The sequence below is a fragment of the Ornithorhynchus anatinus genome, chromosome 21, assembly GCF_004115215.2.
Source record: "Ornithorhynchus anatinus isolate Pmale09 chromosome 21, mOrnAna1.pri.v4, whole genome shotgun sequence".
In the NCBI taxonomy this organism is placed as follows: Eukaryota; Metazoa; Chordata; class Mammalia; order Monotremata; family Ornithorhynchidae; genus Ornithorhynchus; species Ornithorhynchus anatinus.
In genome coordinates this window covers 23,949,629-23,972,972 of record NC_041748.1, presented here as the reverse complement: position 1 = coordinate 23,972,972, position 23,344 = coordinate 23,949,629, and the positions used below count along the sequence as shown (strand labels likewise).

The following is a 23,344-nucleotide window of genomic DNA, read 5'->3' as shown; positions in this document are numbered from 1 at the left end:
GAACCCATGACCTCAGACTCCCAAGCCCGGGCTCTTTCCACTGAGCCACGCTGCGTATGAGCTATACACCTCACCCAGATATCTCTGTATGACCTATACAACCTCATTAACAAAATAAATAGGGCAATAAATAATATAGACAAATGAGCACAGTGCTGAGGGGAGGGCAAGGGGGAAGAGCAGAGGGAAAGGAGGGGCTCAGTCTGGGAAGGCCTCCTGGAGGAGGTGAGCTCTCTTTAGGTCATCAAATTGTCCCAAGTGGGGCTCACCGTCTTCACCCCCATTTTACAGACGAGGTCACTGAGGCCCGGAGAAGTGATGTGACTCGCCCAAAGTCACACAGCTGGCAATAGGCGGAGCGGGGATTAGAACCCACGACCTCTGACTCCCAGGCCCGGGCTCTTTCCACTGAGCCTCGTTCAAGGTGTGACCCTCGCGGAGAATCTTAGGCCACTGGGAACATGGAGACTTTCAAAAAGGCCATATTTATCTTATTCTCATGATGATGGAGAAGGGAAACTGGGCAGGAATTGTCTCTATCTGTTGCCGAATTGTACATTCATTCATTCATATTTATTGAGCGCTTCCTATGGGCGGAGCACTGTACATTCCAAGCGCCTAGTACAGTGCTCCACACACAGTAAGCGCGCAATAAATACGATCGAAGGAATGAATGAAGCAGATTTTTGGCTCCAACCCCCTAACCGTGGGGGGTCCCTCAGGGCTCAGTCCTGAGCCCCTCTCTATTCCCCATCTACACCCACTTCCTTGGAGAAATCATTCGCGTACCTGGTTTCGACTCCCACCTCTATGCGGGTGATTACCAGATCTACACCTCCAGTCCCGATCTCCCTCCCTCTCCGCAGTCTCGCATCTACTCCTGCCTTGGAGACATCTCTTCTTGGATGTCTCCCCCGCCCCCCCCCCCCCGTCACCTCAGGCTTAACGTGTCAGAAGGTCATGGGTTCGAATCCCCGCTCTGCCACTTGTCAGCTGTGTGACTGGCGGCAAGGCACTTCACTTCTCTGGGCCTCAGTCACCTCATCTGTAAAATGGGGATGAAGACCGTGAGCCTCACGTGGGACGACCCGATGACCCTGTATCTACCCCAGCGCTTAGAACAGTGCTCTGCACCGAGCAAGCGCTTAACAAATACCAAAGTCATTATTACTATGTCAAAAACTGTACTCCTCATTTTCCCACTCAAATCCTGTCCTCCCCCTGACTTTCCCATCACTGTTGACGGTACCGCCATCCTTCCTGTCACAACATCAGGAAGCAGCGGGGCGCAGTGGAAAGAGCACGGGCTTTGGAGTCCGAGGTCATGGGTTCGACTCCCGGCTCTGCCACTTGTCAGCTGTGGGACTGTGGGCAAGTCACTTAACTTCTCTGTGCCTCAGTTCCCTCATCTGTAAAATGGGGATGAAGACTGTGAGCCCCACGGGGGACAACCTGATTCCCCTGTGTCTCCCCCAGCGCTTAGAACAGTGCTCTGCACAGAGGAAGCGCTTAACAAATACCAACATTATTATTATTATTATTATTATTAACATCGTTAAAATCCACGCTTTCCTCTCCATCCCAATTGCCACCACATTAATCCAATCAATTTTCCTACCCTGTCGCGATTACTTTATCAGCCTCCTCTCTGACCTCCCTGCCTCCTGTCTCTCCCCACTCCAATCCATACTTCCCTGGGCAGCCCGGATCATTTCTCTAACAAAAACGTTCGGGCCGCGTACGCCACGTCACGAGAAACTCCAGTGATCGTCCATCCACCTCCCTATCAAACGAAAACTCCTGACCTTTGGCTTTAAAGCACGCGGTCACCTTGCTCCCTCTTTCCTCACCTCCCATCCAGCCCCCCCCCGCCTTCATTCCTCTAATAATGTTGATATTTTTTAAGCGCTTACTATGGGCCGAGCACTGTTCTAAGCGCTGGGGGAGATAGAAGGTAACCAGTGGGTCCCACGAGGGGCTCACAGCCTCAATCCCCATTTTACAGATGGGGTAACTGAGGCACAGAGAAGTTAAGTGACTTGCCCAAGGTCACACAGCTGGCAAGTGGCTGAGGCGGGATTTGAACCCACGACCTCTGGCTCCCAAGCCCGGGCTCTTTCCACCGAGCCACGCTAATGCCCACCTTCTCGCTGTCCCTCCATCTCGTCCATCTCGCTGCTGATCTCCCACCCACATCCTAACTCTGGCCTGCGACACCCTCCCTCATCCAATAATAATTATTATTAGCGCTTAGAACAGCGCTCGGCGCATAGCAAGAGCTCAGCAAATGCCGACTTAATTATTATTGATTTCTCTTGTTGTGGGTCTCCCCCTTCTAGGCTGTCAGGTGGTGGCGGGCAGAGAATAATAATAATAATAATAATGGTGGTATTTGCCAAGCACTGTTCTAAGCGCTGGGGGAGATCCGGGGTCATCGGGTGGTCCCACGGGAGGCTCCCAGTTCATCCCCATTTTCCGGATGAGGTCACTGAGGCCCAGAGAAGGGAAGTGAGTGGCCCACAGTCACACAGCTGACAAGTGGCAGAGGCGGGATTCGAACCCATGACGCCTAACTCCCAAGCCCGGCCTCTTTCCACCGCGCCACGCGGCCTCCCATGTACGAATGAATGAAGGAGTGAATGAAGGAAGGAGTGAATGAATGAATGAATGAGCACGTCGACGTCAGCGCCTCCCCCACGTGACTAAGGGCGGAAGTCCCAGCGCCCGTCCTGCCCCGGCCTCGCCGCTCCCGCCTCTCATTGGCCACGGGCTCCCCGCCGGGCGGGAGGCTCGTCCAATGGCGTGCGCGGGCGGGCGGGGCGGCGCGCGGCCATGGGCCGGCGGCGTTGACGGGCAGGGGGACGGACCAATGGGGCGCGGGGGATTCGGCGGCGCGCCCCGCCCCCCCCGCGCCCGCCGCCTCCCCGGAGCCCCCGCCGCCCCCCGCCGCCCCGCGACCATGTTCCTCGCCGACCACCGCAGGGATTTCTACGAGCTGATCCAGGGCCAGGTGCGCGGGGGCCGCGTCTGCGCGTGCGCGGGGCTTCATCTCCCTCCTCTCCCCCCCCCACCCCCCCAGGCTGCCATCCGCACGGCGCTAAGCCCTGAGCTAAGCGTTGCGGGTCGACCCCCGGGGGGCCTCCTCCCCGCCTTCGCCCCCGTCGAGCCAACCGAGGCCCAGAGAAGGGAGGTGGACACCTGGGCGCCAAACCCTGTGCCAAGCGCTGGGGCCCCTGCAAAAACCCACCCCCCCCCTTCGTAGTCCCCTGCCCTCAGCGCTTCCTGGGGGCCAGAGCGGCGTGGCTCGGTGGAAGGAGCCCGGGCTCGGAAGGCGCAGGGCGTGGGTTCGAATCCCGGCCCCGCCCCCGGGTCTGCCGGGTGACTGGGGACGGGTCACTTCCCTGGTCACTAGAGAAGCCGCGTGGCTCCGTGGAAAGAGCCCGGGCTTTGGAGTCAGAGGTCATGAGTTCGAATCCCGGCTCGGCCCCTCGTCAGCTGGGTGACCGTGGGCGAGTCACTTCACTTCTCCGGGCCTCAGTTCCCTCATCTGTCAAAGGGGGACGAAGACGGGGAGCCCCACGGGGGTCGACCTGATGCCCCTGTGTCTCCCCCAGCGCTTAGAACAGTGCTCGGCCCCTAGTAAGCGCTTAACAAATACCAACATTGGGCCTCGGTTCCCTCCATCTGTAAAATGGGGATGAACCCGTGGGGCGACCTGATCATCTCGCTTTGCACCCGCGCTGAACAAATGCACAATCATTTTTATTGAAGCACTAAGCGCCTGGGAGAGGACACCGGAGGAGCAGCGTGGCTCAGTGGCAAGAGCCCGGGCTTGAGGATCATAATCATGTTGGGATTCGTTAAGCGCTTACTCTGTGCCGAGCGCTGTTCTAAGCGCTGGGGGTGATCCAGGGGCATCAGGTTGTCCCACGTGGGGCTCACAGTCTTAATCCCCATTTTACAGATGAGGGAACTGAGGCACGGAGAAGCGAAGCGACTTGCCCCCCAGTCACCCAGCTGACGAGAGACGGAGCTGACATTCGAACCCGTGACCTCGGGCTCCCAAGCCCAGGCTCTGAGAAGTCATGGGTTCAAATCCCCGCTCCGCCGCTCGTCCGCCGGGTGACTCTGGGCAAGTCGCTTCGCTTCTCGGGGCCTCAGTGACCTCAGCTGGAAAATAGGCATTAAGACTGTGAGCCCCACGTGGGACGACCTGATCACCCTGTCCTCCCCGGCGCTTAGAAAAGTGCTTGTCCCTTAGGAGGCGCTTAAACAAGTGCCATCATTATTATTATTCTTTTAGAACATCAAGCACATTCCCTGCCCACGACGAGCTCACAGTCTAAAAGTATTTAGTGAGCATTTATTGTCTGCCCAAGTGCACAGTGCCCTGCCCGCAGTAAGCGCTCGATAATAATAATTATGGTATGTGTTGAGCCCGTAACTTTGTGCAAGGCACCGTACTAAGCGCTGGGGTGGATACAGGCAGATCGCGTTGGACACGGCCCCTGTCCCCCGTGGGGCTCACGGTCTCAATCCCCACTTGACAGAGGAGGTCACTGAGGCCCAGAGAAATGAAGTGACTCGCCCAAAGTCACACAGCTGGCATGCGGCGGAGCGGGGATTCGAACCCGTGACCTCCGACTCCCAAGCCCGGGCTCTTTTCCACCGAGCCACGCCGCCTCTCATAAATCCCCATCATCGATCTTACTTACTGAGCGCTTCCTGCGTGCGGGGCGCCGGAGCGAGGGCTTGTGCGGGGGGGAGGGACACGTTCCCGGCCCACGACGAGAATAAATGCCATTGATTGATATTAAAAAAAATGAGAATAGATGCCACTGATCGATTGATATTAAAAAAAAATCCGACAGAGTGGACAGACACGATCCCGGCCCTCAAGGGACCCGACGGGACGAGAGGGAGGAGTCGAACAAGCGGGTCAGGCACGGTCCCTGTCCCTCACGGGGCTCACGGTCTGAGGAGGAGGGACAGCGGGTATCGGATCCCCATTTTACAGATGAGGACACCGAGGCACAGAGAAGTTGAGTGACCTGCCCGGGGTTTCACAGCGGGCAGAGCCGGGATGAGAACCCGGGCCTCCTGATTCCCAAGGGCGAAAAGACCGGGCTTCTCACGGACGGGCTGTGAGCTCGGGAGGGATTGTCCCTCTCTACTGCCGTACTGTACTTTCCCAAGCGCTCAGTACAGTAAGCGCTCAATAAATACCATTGATTTGGAGTTGAATTGACGGAGAAAGTCGTCCTCACGAGCCCCAGGAAGGACTGATGGATGGCTTGGTGGGCGCCAAGTCCTATAACAAGCGTTTGCCGTGTGCAGAACGCTCTGCTGGGCGCCTGCTGTGTGCCAAAGCGTTGCGCTCAGGGCGAACCTCTCCACAGGATCGATCCATCCATGGTATTTAATAATAATTATGGTATTTGTTAAGCGCTTACCCTGCAGAGCACTGTACTAAGCGCTGGGGTAGATACGGCGCAATGGGATTGGCCCACGTGGGGCTCACATTTTTTAATCCCCATTTTTACCGATGAGGTGACTGAGGCACAGAGAAGTGAAGTGACTTGCCCAAAGTCACACAGCTGACAAATGGCCGAGCAGAGATTCGAACCCATGACCTCCGACTCCAAAGCCCGTGCTCTCTCCACTGAGCCACGCCGCTTCTTGGCCCGGGGGGCGGAGAATGGGCCCGGGAGGCCGGAGGCTCTGCCGCGCCTCTGCTGCGTGACCTTGGACCGGTCACTTCACTTCTCTGTGCCTCAGTTCCCTCGTCCGTAAAATGGGGATTAAAACCGGGAGCCCCACGTGGGACGGGGATTGCGTCGGATCCCGTTGGCTTGTACCTTAGAACGGTGCCCGGCACGTGGTAGGCGCTCCGCAGCTCCCACGGTTATTGTTATTATTATTGTTTTCATTTCTTCCTCATCTTTCTCGCTCCCACAGAGGGTTCTGCTTCTGGTGGCTTTTGACGTGGACGCGCTATGCGCTTGCAAAATCCTCCAGGTAAGGAGACTGGCTTTCGTCCCTCCGGAGCCAAGGGGGTTGGGGGCTGGGAGCTGGGGGTTGGAGATCGGAGGCAGAGGGCAGCCCGGGGGTCATTCATTCATATTTATCGAGCGCTCACTGTGTGCAGAGCGCCGTACTAAGCGCTCGAGAGAGACGGATAACAGTAGGCAGCAACAAGACTGTAGAAGCGGCGTGGCTCGGTGGAAAGAGCCCGGGCTTAGGAGTCAGAGGTCGTGGGTTCTAATCCCGGCCCCGCCACCCGTCAGCTGGGTGACGGCGGGCAAGTCACTCCACTTCTCGGTGCCTCGGTGACCTCATCTGGAAAATGGGGATGAAGACTGTGAGCCCCACGTGGGACAACCTGATTACCTTGGCTCTACCCCAGTGCTTCGAACAGTGCTTGGCACGTAGTAAGCACTCAATAAATACCAACGTTATTAATGAACATATAACAGTAACAGTATAACAATAAACAGATACATTCCCTGCCCACACCAAGCTTACACTCCAGAAGCAGCGCGGCACAGTGGAAAGCGCACGGGCTTGGGAGCCAGAGGTCACGAGTTCTAATCCTGGCTCCGCCACCTCTCAGCTGTGTGACCCTGGGCATGTCACTTCACTTCCCTGGACCTCAGTTACTTCATCTGTAAAACAGGGATTAAAGACTGTGAGCCCCCCGTGGGACCACCGATTACCTTATGTCTAGCTCAGCGCTTAGAACAGGGCTTGGCACATAGGGAGAGTTTAATAAATGCCATCACTATCCAGCGCTTAGAACAGCGCTTGGCACAGAGTAAGCGCTTAACAGATACCAGCGTTGTTGTTATTATTACAGTCTTGGGTACTGAGGAACCTTTTTTTTTTCGTTTCCCAACCTGCAAAGGACATCTCGATAAGGGTCATTTCGGGGGCCTGCCGAGGGCTCTGTCGGTGAGCTCTGTGCACCCCGGCCATGCGCGTGAGTTGAATATGTGAGAGTCGCGTACACGAGCCACGGACACGAGCTGTGCACGCGAGCCACGCGCAGGGCCTCCGGGCCGGCCAGCCATAATAATAACTGAGGTGTATGTTAAGCGCCTACCACGTGCCAAGCACTGGGTAGAGAGAAGATAACCAGGTTCCACATGGGGCTTCCATTCCGAGGAGGAGGGAGCACAGATAGAAGGCCAGAGAAGTGACTTCTCCGAGGTCAGGCGGCCGATAGGTGGCGGCGCCGGGATTAGAACCCGGGTCGTCCGACTCCGAGGCCCGAGCTCGCATGAGCCGTGCGTGCCGGCCCTGTGGGTGAGAGGCGCGGCCAAGCTGCGCACCCCAGCCCCGTACGTGAGCCGCGCAGGAGAGCCCAGACACCGGAGGTTTGGGTCGGAGGGCCCGTGGGGCTCCCGCTTGACTGCCGCTGCTGTTGCCCGGGGTGCGGAGCGAGGGGAGGGGCGGATCACGGCCCCAGAGGTGGAGATTGGGGATGGGGGGGGGGACCGGAGTCTCCCCACCCAGCCCGTGGACAGGTTCCACAGTAACTACCGGCTCCTCTGGGTCCAGGGCGGAGCCCCGGCTACTGTATGGACCACCCTCTCCCGCGCACGAGAGCTCTCTCTGTCTCTCCATCCCCACCCCCCCCCCAGTTGTTGAGCACTGCCACTCTGTCATCACCAGTTACAGCGGGCTGTGTGTTCACAACACTCCCGGGAGAGACGGGAATCTATTTCCCCTCGTACCGAGGAGGAAACGGAGGCTCGGAGAGGCTAAGGAACTTACCCGAGATCGGACAGCGGGCCGACGGCGGGGCCGGGACTAGAACGTGGGCCTCGGTCGGCTTCTCTCCCCAGGCCCTGTTCCAGTGCGACCACGTTCAGTACACCCTGGTCCCCGTGTCCGGGTGGCAGGACCTGGAGACGGCATTTCTGGAGCACAAAGAGCAGGTAGGAGATGCCCGGGCCAACGGGCAGCGTGGCCCGTGGCGGGTCGGCTGTGGGAAGGGTCCTCTGGCCCCACCAGGCCCCGCCCACCGCATCCCCCACCCGCAAACCCGCCTCCTCCTCGGCAGGCCCTCGCGCCCCCAGCGGATGGGGGACTGAGCCCCGGGGAGCGAGCGGTGGCTCTCCCGATACACGTCTGGGGGAAACCGAGGCCTGGGGAGACGGGCGCTGGCACCCCCGTTTAACAGATGGGGAAACTGAGGCCCGGAGAGATCCCGGGGGCAGCTGAGGATTGCGGAGACCCACCCGGAGCCCAGGGGTCAGCCTGAGCCCGAACCGCGGCCCCTCGCCCCCTGCCTCGGTGACCTGGCCTCTTCCGGCCTCGCGCCCGACGGGGGGGGGTCCCCGAGGAGGGACCCCGCCCGGCCCACACCTCTCCTCCTCCTCAACCCCGAACCCCGGCCCCGCAGAGCCCGGTCCGCGCCCTCCCCCACCTGCCCTTCGCCCGGGGAACCACGGCGACTCTGGGACGTTCCCGGGGCTTTAACGGTCACTGGGGGCTTCCGGATCCCCGTCGGCCTCCACCGCGTCCTAAAGCCCTTCGGTCCTCCCGGTCTTCTGACGCGGGTTTGGGATGGGGTCGGGGCGGGGGCTCGGCTCAGTTCTCCCCAAGTCCACGCACCCCCGTCCCTGCCGCCGTCCAGAGACCGAACCTCAGGCGTCTCCCCGAGGGCAAAGAGGTCGTCGGGGACCATCCTACCACCCTCCTCCCAGGGCCGACGTGGCTCCCGCCCGCACCCGCGGCCCCCCAGGCCCACGTGGCTCCCAGCCGCTCCCCGGGAGCTTGGATTGTGAACCCCCACGAGGGTCGGGGACCACGTCTAATTCCCGCCTGTATATTCTCTCCCAGCGCTTAGCACAGCGCTCGGTAACCGTTATTGCCACGACCCTCCCCGGAGCTGATTAGTACAGGATCATCAGACCGCACACGGTCCCCGCCCCACAAGGGGGTCGTAGCGTAAGAGGGAGGGAAGGGAAGGAAGCCACCCATTTGACAGGCCGTGAAACCGAGGGCTCCCCGAGGTCACGCGGCGGGCCGCTCGCCGAACTCCGGACCTCTCGCGGGCGCCCCGTCCTACTGGATCGGGCCCTCGGGGGCGGGGCGGGAGGGACCCTGGGGGGAGGCGCGAAGCTCCCCCGAAGCGGGATCCCCGGCGGGCCGCCGGAGGTCCGACCCGGCCCGCTCGTCCCCTCCAGTTCCGTCACTTCCTCCTCATCAACTGCGGCGCCAACGTGGACTTGCTGGAGGCGCTGCAGCCCGAGGAAGACACCCTCTTCTTCGTGTGCGACACGCACCGGCCCGTCCACGTCGTCAACGTGTACAACGACACGCAGGTATTGGCTCCCCGCGGGGATCCGTGCCCCCCCGGGAGGCCGGCGGGTCAGGGAGCGGTGCCGTCGGGACCGTCTGCCCCGGCCGGCCGCGGCACGGGGCCCGGCGGGGCGAGGGCTAACCCGGGAGCCGGCGGGGAGGAACTCGGGCCGGGGGGCCGCGGACGGGGCGGGCGTGCCCGCTCGGAGGGCCCGCCGACCGGGGGGTGCCGGCGGGGCGGCCCTCCGCTCCCTCCGCTCTCGGCCCCGCCCGGGATGGCGCTCGGCCGGCCGCCCGGGACCCCGCGGCTCCCTTTCCTCCAGGTGAAGCTGCTCATCAAGCAAGACGATGACCTGGGCGTCCCCGCCTACGAGGACATCTTCAGAGATGACGAGGAAGAGGAGGAGGAGGAGGAAGAGGCGGAGGAGGAAGGGGGACAGAGCTCGGGGAGCGAGAGCGAGAGGGCGGGGCCCGCCGAAAAGCGCAGGCGATTCGAGGAGGTGAGGCGGATTCCCCCGACGGCCGGGGCGGTCCGGCCCGGCCCTCGGGCCGCGGGGCCCCGGGGGTCATTCGTCGGGAGGTGCGGCGAGGGTGGGGACACGGCCCCTTCCGTCCGTCCGTCCGGGAGTAGCGTACGCCGGCCGAGCGCGGTGCCGGAGGGGCTGAGGAGAGAGGCGCGGAGCGGGCCGCGGGCGCGGGCAGGAGCGGCGGGGGTCCCCCGGTCCCCGACACGAGGGGGGTTTGGGCTCCGTCTCCCGTGCCAGGCCGTGGTGGAGCGGACCATGAGGCGCCGGGAGCGGCGGGAGTGGGAAGCCCGCAGGTAGGCCAGCCGGCGGGGCCCGGTCTCGGTCTCGCTCCCCACGGGGGGCGGCGGTGTCCCCGACGCGCACACGCTCCCGCCCCGGGAGGGCGGGGGGCGCCGAGGCGCCGAAGGCCTCTGCCCGGTGGCCGCGTCCAGTGAGGGAAACCTGCCCCGGCCACCGCCACCACCCCATCTCGGCACCGCTGGCCGCGGGGGTCCGGCTGCCTGGGGCCGCGGGGGGACCTGAGGGCGGGTGGACCGCCATCCCGGCGCAGCCCCGGTGTGGCGGGGGCCGGGGGGCAGGTGGGGCAGGGAGCCTGTGGGCTCTGTCTCTCCCCCGCAGGAAGGAGATCCTATTCGACTACGAACAGTACGAGTACCACGGCACCTCGGTGAGCGGCGGCGGGAGGCCGGACCGTGCCCCGGCCACTGGGCCGGCTGGCCGGGACAGTCCGCTGGCCATTCCCGTTGACGTAGCCCTGGGCGCTCCTGCCATCAGCCAAGCGGGAGAGCGGGAACCCAGCTGTGGGGAGAATTGCAGCGGGGCGGGAAGGGGGAGGGAGGGAAGGAAGGCGTGCGCGTGCACGCCCACAAACCCACACACGAAAATCCACACACATCAGAGAAAACTAACAACGCCCACGTCCGCCACAGCAGCCGAAGCCCGGCCTTCCCGCCTCCCTCGGGGCCGTCCCCGGGCGGGACGGTCACAACCTTCCCAGCTTCTCTCGGTCACCGTGGAGGGTCCCGGGCTCGGGAGGGGAAACGTCTCCTTGGAGGCCCCCGAGGCCGGGAGTCCCGGACCACGGGGCCGCAGCCAGCGTCTTCTCCCGGCTCCACCACTCGTCTGCCGGGTGACCTCGGGCAAGACCCTGCCCTTCTCTGTGCCTCAGTTCCCTCATCTGTAAAATGGAGATTAAGACCGTCAGCCCCATGCGGGACGGGGACTGTATCCGACCCGATTACCTTGCGTCTACCTCAGTGCATAGAACGGTGCCCGGCGCATAGTGAGCACTCAGCCGATACCCAAACTATTCTTATTATTCACGCCCACCCTGGCTGTCCCTGACTCGCCCCAGGGCGCTGGCAGCCGAGGGGGCCGAGCGGTGGGTGGAGCGGGCGCTCAGAGCTAGGAAAAAGCAGCAGATGATGACTAAGGCCCTGCGCGTGCCCACCCCCTGCCCCGAGGCGGGGGCCGACCCGGCCCGGGCCCCCGGCCGCCTAGCCACCGGTGGAAACGGGGCGGGCGGCCGGGCACCGGCTCAGGGCCTCCATGTCCGCCGTCTGTCCCGCAGTCCGCCATGGTGATGTTCGACCTGGCCTGGATCATGTCCAAGGACCTGAACGACATGCTGTGGTACGTGGCGCCGAGCTCACACGCTTCCCCACGGGCCGGACACTTCCTGGGCCAAACCGCCGGTCCGCTCGCCGCTTCCGCCCCGTGACCTGACCCCGTCCCCGACGGGCGGCACCATCCCCAGCCAGGCCAGCGTCACCGTGGAGCGGGGCCGGGGGCCGGCGCTATCCGACGCGGCCCGTGAGGGCAACGCCGGGCCGGCGTGGAGCCCGGAGGAAAACCGAGGAAACAAATGACCCTTTCTGCCGCCCCTCTGTCCCCCCGGGGGACGGATGAGTAGACCCCCGCCGGCCCCAGCCAGAGTGAGACGGGGGAGGGAGTCCCCAACCCTGCCCCTCCAGGTGACCCGAGGCCGTGTCCGAATGGGTTTTCAGTTGCGGGTACCACAGACCCCGGGCTCCGGGCCCCGGACGGTCACCGCACTCGCTGGCCAGACCTGGGGCCAGAGTCACCTGTCCCTCTCTGCCTGCTTTCTTTTCCCTGACCCTTTCCGGTTTGAAAGTCCCCATTCCCTTCACCACCCGCTTTCTTCCTCCCACCCAGGTGGGCCATCGTTGGACTGACGGACCAGTGGATACAAGACAAGATCACTCAGTAAGGCCACTCTCGCCTCTCGGGCTCCGGGAAGGGGCGACGAGGCCACCGCTCCCGGGCCGGGGGAGGGAGCGGGGGAGCGGGGGGCCGTGGTCGACCCCGTCGGTCCGACGTGAGCCCGGACCACGCCCGCCTCCAGAATGAAGTACGTGACGGACGTCGGGGCGCTGCAGCGACACGTGTCCCGCCACAACCACCGCAACGAGGACGAGGAGAACTCCCTGTCCATCGACTGCATGAGGATCGCCTTCGAATACGAGTATCCTACCCGTTACGGTACTCGTCGAGCGCCTACTGCGTGCCGAACGCTCCAGGTGTCGGGGCAGATAGAGGTCCCTCGGGTCGGACACGGTCCCCGTCCGACGTGGGGCTCCCGCTCTTAACCCCCATTTGACGGATGCGGGAGTTGAGGCCCGGAGAAGTGAAGTGACTTCCCCGAGGTCACGCGGCAGGCAGGTGGAGGAGCTGGGATGAGAACCCAGATCCTTCCGACTCCCAGGCCCGGAATCTGTCCGCCGAGCCACTCTGCTTCTCCGGGTGGTGGGGACTGCGGGTGGCACCTCGCGGTCCGGGGTCGGTCCCGTCCACAGGCTACTCCCGACGGCCCCCCGCTGATGAGGGGGAGCGGGAGGGGGCGGACAGCGGAGGGACCCCCGGCCGCGGGGCTCGGGGCGACGGGCCCGTCGCCCACGACCGGGTGCGGGACGGACCCGAGCGGGGGAACCGCCGGCTCCCGGCGTGAGCGTCGGGGGCGCGGGGTGGGGCCGGGCCAGCCACCCCCACGCCGGGGGGATCGCGGCCCTTCGGAACCGAGGGGGACGGGAGATGGGCGTCGAGGACCTCGGAATCTTCCTTAACGGGGCGCCTGCTGCGACAGCCTGCGCCTGGCCCTGTACCAGCACTGGTCGCTGTACGAGAGCCTGTGGAACAGCGGCTACACGGCGGCCAGCCTCAAGCTGTGGACGCTGCAGGGCCAGAAGCGTCTGCAGGAATTCCTGGCGGACATGGGGTGAGGGCCCGTGGGGGGCAGGGCCCGGCCGACGGACGGCCCCTCCCGCCGGGCGCTGGGCGGCGGAGGTCGGGGGGGTCCCCCGGCCGACGGGCTTCCGTGCCGGGAGGATCGCAGGGAGGAACTCGTGATCCCCCTCCCCGGCCGTGGAACGGCCGGCCTCCCGGGCTGGGCCGGGCCCGGGGTCCGGGCAGCTGCCCCGTCCTGACCCCTTGTAGAAAACGAGCAAGTTTAGACCCCCTCCGCCGCCATTATCCCCTGGGGTCCCGCAGGGGGAAGTGTCACCGGGGATTTGCAACTGTGCTGTAGTGACGGTCCGCACTGGCCGTGCCCAGCAGTCCTCGGAAGAAGCCGTCGACCGGTCTTATTTACGGCTCACTTAACGTGCGCGGAACGCTATACTGAGCGCTTGGGAGTGTCCAGTACAGAAGAGTCGGTAGGCACATTCCCTGCCCACAACAAGCTTAAAGACTAATGAACGGAGCCCCAGAGGGGCAGATAGGTGGACCTAGGGGGCCTCAGCGGAGGCACCGGAACACACAGCCCGGGATAAAAGTCACAGAGACCCGTGCGGGAAAGGGAAGGATGGAGAGGAACAAAGAGAAACGGAGAGAGACCGCAGAGAGACACCCCACTGGTTGTAACCAGGGCCTCTGCCCTCTGTTTCTGCCCACCCGAGGGCTGGAAGCGGCCCCCCGCAACGCCTCTCCGCCCCAGGCGGGTCCCCAGCCGCCAATCCGTGAGCCGCGGCCGGCCGGCGGCGGGGGCGAGTTCCGGACCCTCCCGTCGGTCTGTTTAGCAGGAGGTGGAGGTGTGCGGGGGGCCGGGGAGGGACAGGCCCGGGCCACAGAAGGAGCCCGAGGGGGAGGAAAGCCAGAGGCGTCGAGCCTGCCCCCAGTAAACCCTTGAGCCCTTAATTCCAAAGCCGGGCGCCCGACCCCTGACCCCCGGCCCTCTCTCCAGTCTCTCCTGGAGCGACCCGGGGTCCAGGCTCAGGATGCCCCGGGCCTGACGGCGGCGTGCCTCCTCTCCCACGCTTCGGGGACCCTCCCGGCCGGCCGGGCTAGGGGCCGGAGGCCGGGGTGGGGGCCGATAGTTCCCCAGCGGGAAGGAGCCGGAGGGCCGGGCCGAGCTCGGGGAAGCGCCGAGCACCGCGGCTGGTGCCGGGTGCCCGGAGGATGCCATCCAGAACGGCCCGGGGCCTCCTCGGGGAGCCTCCCCCGGCCCCCTTCCCACAGCCGGCCCCCCTCGAGTCGGCAGCGTCCCTTTCCCCGGCCGTGCCTCACCGAGGGCTCCCGGGAGGGGAGGTTTTCAGCTCGTAATCCTTCCCGGCAGCCCCTGGGCCGGGGGCCCCCCGCGCCCTCACCTCCCCCGCATTATCCCCACACACCCCACGCGCACGCCCCCCGCCCCGTCCCCGGTGGCCCCCAGATACCGGTAGCGTGCCGGCCTCTCCCCGTCCCCGCAGCCTGCCTCTGAAACAGGTGAAGCAGAAGTTCCACTCCATGGACGTCTCCCTGAAGGAGAGCCTGCGGGACATGATCGAGGAGTCCGCCAACAAGTTCGGGTAAAGCCGGACGGTCTCTGCCCGCCCCCGCCCCCTCCCCGAAGCCGGGGTCGCTTCTTCCCCGAGCCCACTGGGGACGAGCGGTCCCCCCTTGGGTACCAAATACCCCTGATCTTTCGATTGTGCCGCCCTCCCCTCCCGGTCCGCCCACCCAGGCCCTCTCCCCGCTCCCCCCGCGACCCACCCGCCCACGCCCCCCCCCGCCCGCTCCCCCCGTTGTAGGATGAAGGACCTGCGGGTGCAGACTTTCAGCATCACGTTCGGTTTCAAGAACAAATTTCTGGCCAGCGACATCGTCTACGCCGCCACTTCCCTGATGGAGAGCGTGGACAAGGACGGGGCGGACGCGGCCGGCACGGACAGCTTCGTCAGGGCTCTGGACAGCCTCTCCAGGTACGGAGGGCACCCCCACCAGCCTCCTCCCACAGCCCCTTAACCTCGGCCCCCTCCCACAGCCTCCTCACCTCGGGCCTCTCCTTCCCGGCCGGGGCCTGGTATCTTGGGGCGGTCCGAGCTCCCCAGCCATCCGCCTCGGCCCAGAGGACCGCACGGGGTCCCCGTCTGACTTCTCCCTGCTGCCGGGGGACCGCCGCTGCTCGCTCGGGGCGGCTCCCGCTGGACGCCGCCTGGGTCCGCGGTGTCTTTCAGCGCCCGCCGGGATCCCAACCGGGCTCTCGGCGGCCGGGCGGGTGGCGCGAGCGAGAGGGGGAGCGGAGGTTGGGGCGGAGCCGGGGGTCCGGGGCCACCCGGCTGGTTGGGAAGAGGGGTCGGAGGTCGGGACGGCGGGCACGGGGGATCTGGGAATAGGGAGCGGGGAGGCGTCGCGGGGGCCGGGAGTGAGGACCCGCTGACTCCCGGGACAGGAGTAACCTGGACACGCTGCAGCGGGGTCTGGAGCTGGCTAAGAGGCGTCTCCGGGCCATTCAGCAGACCGTGGCCAGCTGCATCTGCACCAACCTCGTCATTTCCCAGGGACCCTTCCTCTACTGCTACCTCCCGGAGGTTGGCACCCAACGGGCCCCGTCCCCTCGCCGGCCCCGGCCCGTGCCCTCGCCCCCGGCCCCGGCCCCGGCCTCGTCCCGCCCCCTGACTTCTCCTTGCCCTCGTCCCTTCCCCGGCCCCGGTCCTCGTCCCGCCCCCGGCCCCGTCCTTGCCCTCGTCTTTACCGTCGCCCACGTTTCCGCCCCGAGCCTTGTCCTTGCCCTAGCCCCCTCCCTGTCCTTGCCCTCCCCTCGTCCGCGCCCCCACCCTCGGCCGAGGCACCCACCGGCGACCCTTCTCTGCCCCCAGGGCACACCCGACGTGAGACTGTTCTCCAAACCTGTGGCCTTGGGGCTGCTCAGCAAGTGTCTGCTCAAGTCCTTCATCTGCTCCGTAAGTCCAGCGACGGGGCTTCCCGCTAGCGGGCCGGAGGCGGCCGGGGCGCGGCCCTCCCTGCTCCCCTCCGGACGGCGGGGGGCCGGACCGAGCAACCCCTCGCCCCCCAGACCAAGAACAGACGTTGCAAGCTGCTGCCCCTGGTGATGGCGGCCCCGATGGACGGGGAGCAGGGCACCGTGATCGTGGTCGGGATCCCGCCGGAGACCGAGGCCTCGGACAAGAAGAAGTGAGCGTCCGGTGCCCCGGGGGCGGGCGGGGGCCCACCGGGGACCCCACTCCCTCGCCGGTAGATCCCGGGTCCCGGCCCTCACTGGGGCACGATCGCCCAGATGGGCCGGGCCCCTGCGGGGGGGTGGGGGGGCGGGGGCGGGACGTTACAGGGGGTGCTGTATTGGGCGCCTGTCGGGTGGAAGCGACCCCTCCCCCCCAGCTGGCCTAAGGTCAGGGAGGGAGCAAACCCGGCAGAATCCCCGAGAGGAGGGGCAGCAGGCGGTGAGAGTGGGGCCCTAATAAAGAACACGGGCAGAGAGCACATTGAGGCCTACGCTCAACTGGCTCAGACGGCGCCCAGGGCGCGGGGGAGAAATTGCGGGGAGGGGGGTCCTCGCCACGGCCCCCCAACACCGCAAATGACGGGGGGAAGCCGGCCGTGAGTCAGGCCGCTCCCGCCCCGAGCTCCGCGGAGCCTCCCCGGGGGAGTTCCGGGGCCTCCGCGGGCTCTGCGGCTCTTTAAGGAGCCGAGCAGGGAGGCCCACGTCCAGGGGGACGTGATCCGTGCTGGAAAACGGCCGGGTCCCCACGGTTCTGGGTCTGCGGTGCCCAGACACCCGGCCGGAACATCTCTCTGGGCCTCGTAGTTTCTTTGGGAGAGCGTTTGAGAAAGCGGCCGAGAGCACCAACTCCAGAACTCTGCACAACCACTTCGATCTGTCAAGTAAGAGCTGTCGCGGGCGGCGGGGTCCATCCCCAGCCAGTGCCTTGGGCTGGGCTGGGCGGACACCGGGGGGCTTCGGTGCCTAGTGACGTGCCCACCCGCCCCTCCGGCCCCTCTGCCCGTGCTCTCAGGACGAGCCAGGCCGGGTCGCCAGCGGGAGGTGGGACGCTGGGAAACCCGGGGGTCGGGGCCCACCGCTGGGAGGAGGTCCGGCTACGGGAATCCGTCCCGGAGGGCGTTTTGGGGGCTGTGGATCGTGGCGGGAGGCCGGGGAGGAGGTGCCGGGGCAGAGGTGCTGGGGGTGGGACCTGGATCGTCTCCGTGTGGGTCCGCCCGCGTCCCCCCCCCACCGAGCCATCCGCACCCTCCGCTCCAGTCATCGAGCTGAAAATTGAGGATCGCAGCAAGTTCCTGGATGCCCTGATCTCGCTCTTGTCGTAAGGGTGAGTCTGGGGCCTGCGTGGCGGGGGACCGGCCCCTCCTGAACGGACGGGAGATGTCTCCCCGGGATCCGGGCCGGCGTCTGTGAGTCTGGGGCCTACGTGGTGGGGGACCGGCCCCTCCTGAACGGACGGGAGGTGTCTCCCCGGGATCCGGGCCGGCGCCCTGGGGGCCCGTGGGGACCTGGGGGGTCCGGACGGCAGGCTGAAACGGGGCCCTTCCTTCTTCTTCAGTGCCACCCAAGCCCTCGGAACGAAGCCCGACGCTCCTCTACCCGCCGGCCCGCACCGCCCGCCTCCACGGGAGGTGCTTGTAAATGATAAACTTTTTAGATGGAGGGGAAACTTTCCCGTCCCCTTGGACCTAATAAAGACCCCGAACCCCACCTTCCTGCCTGGTGTCCCGTTCCCCCCCCCCCAGCCAGGGGAGAGGGCAGGGGCGGCACCTGTCCGTGGCACGTGGCCCCAGGGGTGCCCGGATCCCCCCCGGGCTGTGGCCCGCCGCACACGCTCATCCCGCCCGGCCACCACGGGGGGAGCGAAGCGCGATCTCTCTAAGTGGAGGGGGCAGTCACTGAACACCCACTGGAGGCCTGGCGCTGGACTTGGCCCGTGCCACCCAGTCCCCGCCCACAGGGACCTTCCACTCCAACCGGGCGAGGGAAGGGAAGGCTCCAGCCCGAGGCGGGAGGCCGCCCGGGGCCGGCGGTAACCGTAGCGGGAGGAGGCCTGTCGGCTGCTCTCCCGACCCGCTGAGGGCCGGACCGCGGGGAATCGGGCTGACGCTGCGGCAGGAGGGATTGTGGGGGCATCGGCGGGCCACCGTGGACGGGAGGGCCCGCCTCTCCGCCCGGTGCCATCCCCGACTCTTCGCTATCGTTCGGCCCTCACATCCGCTCCTCTGCCAGATCCTGCCAGTTCTTCCTCATCCGCCCCCTCCCCCTCCGCCCTGACGGGCTCCGCCAGCCCGATCCGAGCTCGGGTCGTATCGCGGTGGGACGCTTACGTCGGTTTCCGCGTTGGTCTCCCTGCCTCCGGCCACTCCCACTCCTATCTAGACCGCACGGCGCCGCACGGCCCGTCTTCGCGGGCGTCCCTCGGCCCCCTTCTCTCCTCTCAAAAAACCCCAACCCGGGTCCCTCCGCGTCACGCCAGAACTTAACCCACCTCGCCTAGCCCCCGTTCCCCAACCCGAACGCTCCGTCGCGCCGCAGCCGATCTCCCGGCCATCCCCCGGTCTCGACTCTCCCGCTCCCGTCCCCTCGCTCGCGCTGCTCCCCGGACCCGTAGCTCTCACCTTCTCTACATCTGACAGACCCCCCCAGCCCTCCCCACCTTCCAATCCCTCCTAAAATCCCGCCTTCTCCAAAGGAGCCTGCCCCCGACGGATCGGGCGGCACCTAAAAGCACATAAACTGCCCGGCCGCCTCTAGGCCATACGTACTTATCGATCCCCACCCTTAGCACTCCCAGTTAAGTGCCTTCTCAATTATTCATTTGGGCCGTTCTAGCTGTAGTCAGGTATCTTTCCGTCTCCCCGGATAGAGCGGGAACTCCTTCTGGGCAGAGAATGTGCTTCTTCTTTATTTCTTCCTTCCCCAACACCTAATACGGTGCCCTGCACGGAGTGGGTGCACAGTAAAGGCTCCGGTTAGAACCGGGGGCTTGAAAACAGGTTCTGGTGGAGCAGTGGTTTCCTCGGGTGGTGAGGACATAAAGATTACGATTGGAGCGGGGTGCACACGCCCCTCCGCAAAACCTTGCAGACCACCTCCCCGTCGCCGGGGTGGAGGGGACCCCGGGACCCCTTCCCCATCCCTCGCCCCATGACGTGTCATCCTTTGCGGCGCCCGACGGCTCCCTACCCCCTACTCGTCCTCGTTCCTTTCCCGCTAGGCCCCGGCTCGCGCTCATCGATCCTCTCGAGGTCCAACTCTTCGCCGCTCCATTCTCGCCTCTCCCTCCCCCTGCTCTCTCCCATCAGCCCTTCTCATCTTCAGGGCTCACATCACCTCCCGGAGGCCTGCCCCGATTCCTTCCTCATCTCCCCCGCCCCACACTCCCCGTCTGCCCCCTCGGCACTACGGAACCACCGGCGAGCTCCCGCCCGTGCAACTCTTCGGGTCCACGGCCGCCTCCCCTCCTCCCTCCAGTCTGTCCTGTATTTCAGCGACGGTCTTGCCCCGGCCAGACGGAAGGCTCCCGAGGGCCGGGGGGGTCGCCTCTGCCGACTCCGTCGGACGCTTCCCAGCGCTCACGTCCGGTTCGTGCACGGAGTAGGCCCAACTCTCTCATCCCGTCCTCTCCCGACCACTCGGTACAATGCCCCGCACACGGTAAGCGCTCAAGAAATACCACCGACTGACCGAACGATAGACGCTCGGGCCCAACGTGACAGAACAAACGAGGGCCCATTTCAGAGCAGAGCGAGTTCCCGCCACAGCCCGGCGCCTCACCGTCTCCTCCCGGGGCCAGAGCGGGGATCCTAGAGCGTCGTCGGCCCCGACCCGAAATCAGAGGCGCGCGGCGGGCCCCTGCGCCTGACGGCCCCGCCCCCTCGGTCACCCCTGGCCCCAACCGGATGCGGCACACGCGTCGGGCCGGGGATTTTATTTTCACCGAGATCCACGGGGGCCGCGCTCACCGCGGGGGGGATCGGGGCCCGCCGTCCCCCGACCCCTCTCGCCCGGCCGAGAGCGGCCGCGGCGCCCACCGGGCCGCCCGCGGCCCGGAGGGGTCAGCGCGGGACGAGGGGATGGCCGTTCGGCCCACCTGTGGAGGAGGGCGGGTGGGGAGACCGGGCCCCCGGTGGAGAAGGGTGGCACGAGGGTCCCGGGCCCGTCGGCCAGGGCCGGGGGAGGGACGAGGGGCTTAGCCCGATCCGCTTGGTGTGGGGGAGCGGGGCTGGGAGGAGTGCAGGTTGGGCAGTATGGTCCCGGGCTGGTCTCCCCGGAGGACGGGGTGAGGGGGAGGTGGCGTGAGGGTCTCGGGCCAGTCTGCCCAGGGGGTGAGGGACAAGGGGCCCGGCCGGATCCACTCGGCCGGAGGAACGGGAGCGGGAGTGGATGGAGTACAGATCGGGCAGCGGGGGGGAGCGAGGGTCCTGGCCCAGTCACCCAGGAGGAGGCCACGGGGGTCTTGGGCCAGTCCGCGGGGGACGGGGGTGTGGAGGGACACGGGCCTGGGCGGGGTGAAGGTTGGGCAGCGGGATTCCCGGTGGGTCCGGGGGGGGTGAAAGGGGTGTGAGGGTCCCGGGCCGGTGTGCGGGGGGGAGGGAGGGGAGCATGGCGTGTGGAGTCGGGGGGGGGGGTCCACCCGGGGCTTGGGGACGGGAGGGGGAGGACGGGCGGGGGCGTCCCGAACGTCCGGCCCATCCGGTCCGAGGTCGGGGCTAGGCGGAGGGGGCCTCAGGCTGCGGGGGCACGAGCGGCACGGTCTGCAGCGGCTCCCGGGCGGCGCGCCGGGCCTCGCGCGCCAGGGCCTGGTAGCGGCGCAGCCTGAGGATGACCAGCAGCAGCAGCAGCGCCTGCAGCAGCAGGAAGACGGAGAGGCAGAGGTGCGCGCCCAGCGCCCAGCGGCAGTACCGGGCCTGGCACGTGGAGAACAGCTCGTCCTCCGCCAGGTAGGCCAGCAGGCGGCCGCGGAGGTCGGGGGGCGAGGCGCAGCGCAGCTCGCGGTACGGGCCGCGCTGCTGCTGCCAGCGCAGCCAGGCCCGCAGGTAGTGGATGCCGCAGTCGCAGCGCCAGGGGTTCCCGGACAAGCGGACGGCGCGCAGGGCCGTCAGCCCGTCCAACAGCCCCTCGGGCAGGGCCGACAGGTTGTTGGCCGACAGCACGATCTCCGTGGTGGCCGGCGGGAAGGCGGCGGGCAGCAGGTCCTCGGTCAGCCCCAGCCGGCCGCAGTCCACGACGGTGCCCGCGCAGCGGCACGGGGCGGGGCAGGCGGAGAGCCCGGCCGGGAGCAGCGCCCACCAGACCAGCGGCAGCCAGCCCGGCGCCCGGGACGCCGGGGTCCGCGGCCCTGCAACGGGCGGGCGTGAGCGGCGCCGTGCGCCCGCGGGGACGCCGGGTGCCCCGCGCCTCCGTCTCCCCCCCGCCCCCAAATTGGGAGAGGAGGCGGACGAGACCCGGCCGCCACGGAGAGGCGGGTTCCCCAGTAACACCGGGGCCCAGCTTCCTCGGCAGCGCGGCCTCGGACCCGGCCCGGGGGCCGGGTCATCTAGCCCCCCGCCTCCGGGCTGGCCTCGGTCCTGCCCACTGGGGTTCCGCCGCGGTGAGAAGGGGGAGAGAGAGAGAAGCCGCCGCCGGGGAGAGAAAGTAGGGGGTCACAGGGCGAGGAGGGGGTGCCGACCGCCCTAGGGCAGAGGGGCTGCGAGGCGGAGGGAACCGGCTGACGGGACAACGGGACCGACACAGGTTGGAACCGTACCTCCTGAGAGGGAGGGTTTGGGGGTGACGGGGAGCGCGGAGGGAGGTGACGGAGTCGGCCGCAGGAAGAATAGGGATGAGGCTGCCCGGGTTGTGGACTTGAGATCGGACCGGGGCAGGGGACTGACCAGGTTGACCCCGAGACCATCTCCTGGCTCGTTAAGGACGAGACAGCCCATCCTCGCCCCGGTCCCTCCCGACCCCAACTCCCCGACTCCGGTTCGGCCCCGACCCCGACCCCGGTCTCTGCCTCCTGGCTCCCGGTCCCTGACCCCCAGCCCTCCCGGCCCCCGTTTCAGTCCCCACCCGCAGCCCGGTCCCCGCCTCCCGGTCTCCGGCTCCCCCAGCCCAACCCTCAGCCCACCCCCCGCCCCAGCCCCCGCCCCCACCCGGCCCCCGGCCCCGATCTCGCCCCAGTCCCAGTCCCCAGCCACCACCCCCGGCCCCCAGCCCCTGCCCCCCGGGCCCGAATTCGGGCAGACTCACTGGAGCCCATGTCGAGACTGGCTCGCGGGCAGCTGGCTGTGCGGCCGGTGGGGTCGGGGAGGGAGATAAGGGGAAACTCGCGCAGGGCCCCGCCCCTACCCCCCCCCCATCTCCTCCCCCACCTCCGGGAGCACTGTCTGGGCAGGGGCGTGGACATGGGCCAGCCCAGCCCCCCCCAAGGCCCAGTCCTTTCAACGGCCCAAGGGGCTCTCCGCCCCAGGTGGGCGGCGGGAGGGGGCCGACGGAGATGGGGAGGATCTCTGCCCGTGACGCCTCGAGGCCCACTGCCAGTCTGCGGGTGGGGGTGGTGGGTACGGGGGAGATGGGCCGTCACTCCCGACCACCCCCCCGCACCGCCACACCCCCATCCCCGGGTCACACGCGCGAGCCTCAGATAGACAGCCGGAGGAACGGACGGACGCCGGGGGCCCACGGCCGGGGCCGATAGCGGTCGGGCCCGGCCCGGGACACCACGGTTTCCTGACCCCTGCCAAGACGCTCCCTCCTCTTCCTCCCCTCTCCCCCCCTCCCCGAGAGCGAGCGAGACCCAGGCCCCCCCCCAGCCCCGCGACAGACACGCCGAGCCCGTCCCGGCGACGGCGGGGTGGATATCGTCGTTACTGCCGTTTATCGTTATCGTTATAATTATCGTCAACGAGGTCTCACCGGGTGTCGTCGGACACGACCGACGACGAGAATCCCCCAGGCGGGGATCGCGCCGCCCCGAGTCCCAGGCGGGACCTCGTCCCGAGGTGGGGTGGGGCCCGTCCCCGGCTACGACTCGGAGTCGTTCCCGCGACGGGGATGTCCCCCCTCCCCAATCCGGGGAGACGGGGACGACACGGGGAGGGGGCATGCGGAGGGGCCCGGGGTGGGCCACGGCAGCGAGAGCGGGGGGGGGGGTGGGGGTCCCGGGGAGAGGGGCCGGGAGGGGCGGAGCGGGGGTCCCGCCCCAGAGACCCCGCCGAGAGACAGCCACGGGCGTGCGGGGCTAGGGGTCGGCGATGTGCGTGCGTGGAGGAGGGGCCGGGGGAGCCCG

At 66.8% G+C, this 23,344-nt stretch overlaps 2 protein-coding genes across 2 annotated transcripts; one reads left to right on the top strand and one right to left on the bottom strand.

Annotated features, from left to right (window-relative positions):
* Nucleotides 1-2,939: 2,939 nt before the first annotated feature.
* Nucleotides 2,940-17,778, top strand: CDC45 (cell division cycle 45). The gene is made up of 19 exons (XM_029049461.1): nt 2,940-3,010; nt 5,959-6,018; nt 7,848-7,940; nt 9,195-9,332; nt 9,633-9,809; nt 10,074-10,129; nt 10,455-10,503; nt 11,407-11,468; nt 12,012-12,062; nt 12,202-12,321; nt 12,940-13,071; nt 14,540-14,638; nt 14,861-15,031; nt 15,502-15,640; nt 15,929-16,012; nt 16,126-16,244; nt 16,876-16,952; nt 17,329-17,395; nt 17,627-17,778. Exons 1-18 carry the CDS (start codon nt 2,960-2,962, stop codon nt 17,391-17,393), a joined length of 1,743 nt encoding a protein of 580 aa, XP_028905294.1. The 5' UTR covers nt 2,940-2,959; the 3' UTR covers nt 17,394-17,395; nt 17,627-17,778.
* A 2,028-nt stretch (nt 17,779-19,806) lies between these two features.
* Nucleotides 19,807-21,716, bottom strand: GP1BB (glycoprotein Ib platelet subunit beta; the record flags this gene model as incomplete). Its single annotated transcript, XM_001520787.3, has 1 exon — nt 19,807-21,716. A coding segment is annotated over one exon (933 nt), but the record flags the coding sequence as incomplete, so codon positions are not given.
* Between the last annotated feature and the right edge of the window lie 1,628 nt (nt 21,717-23,344).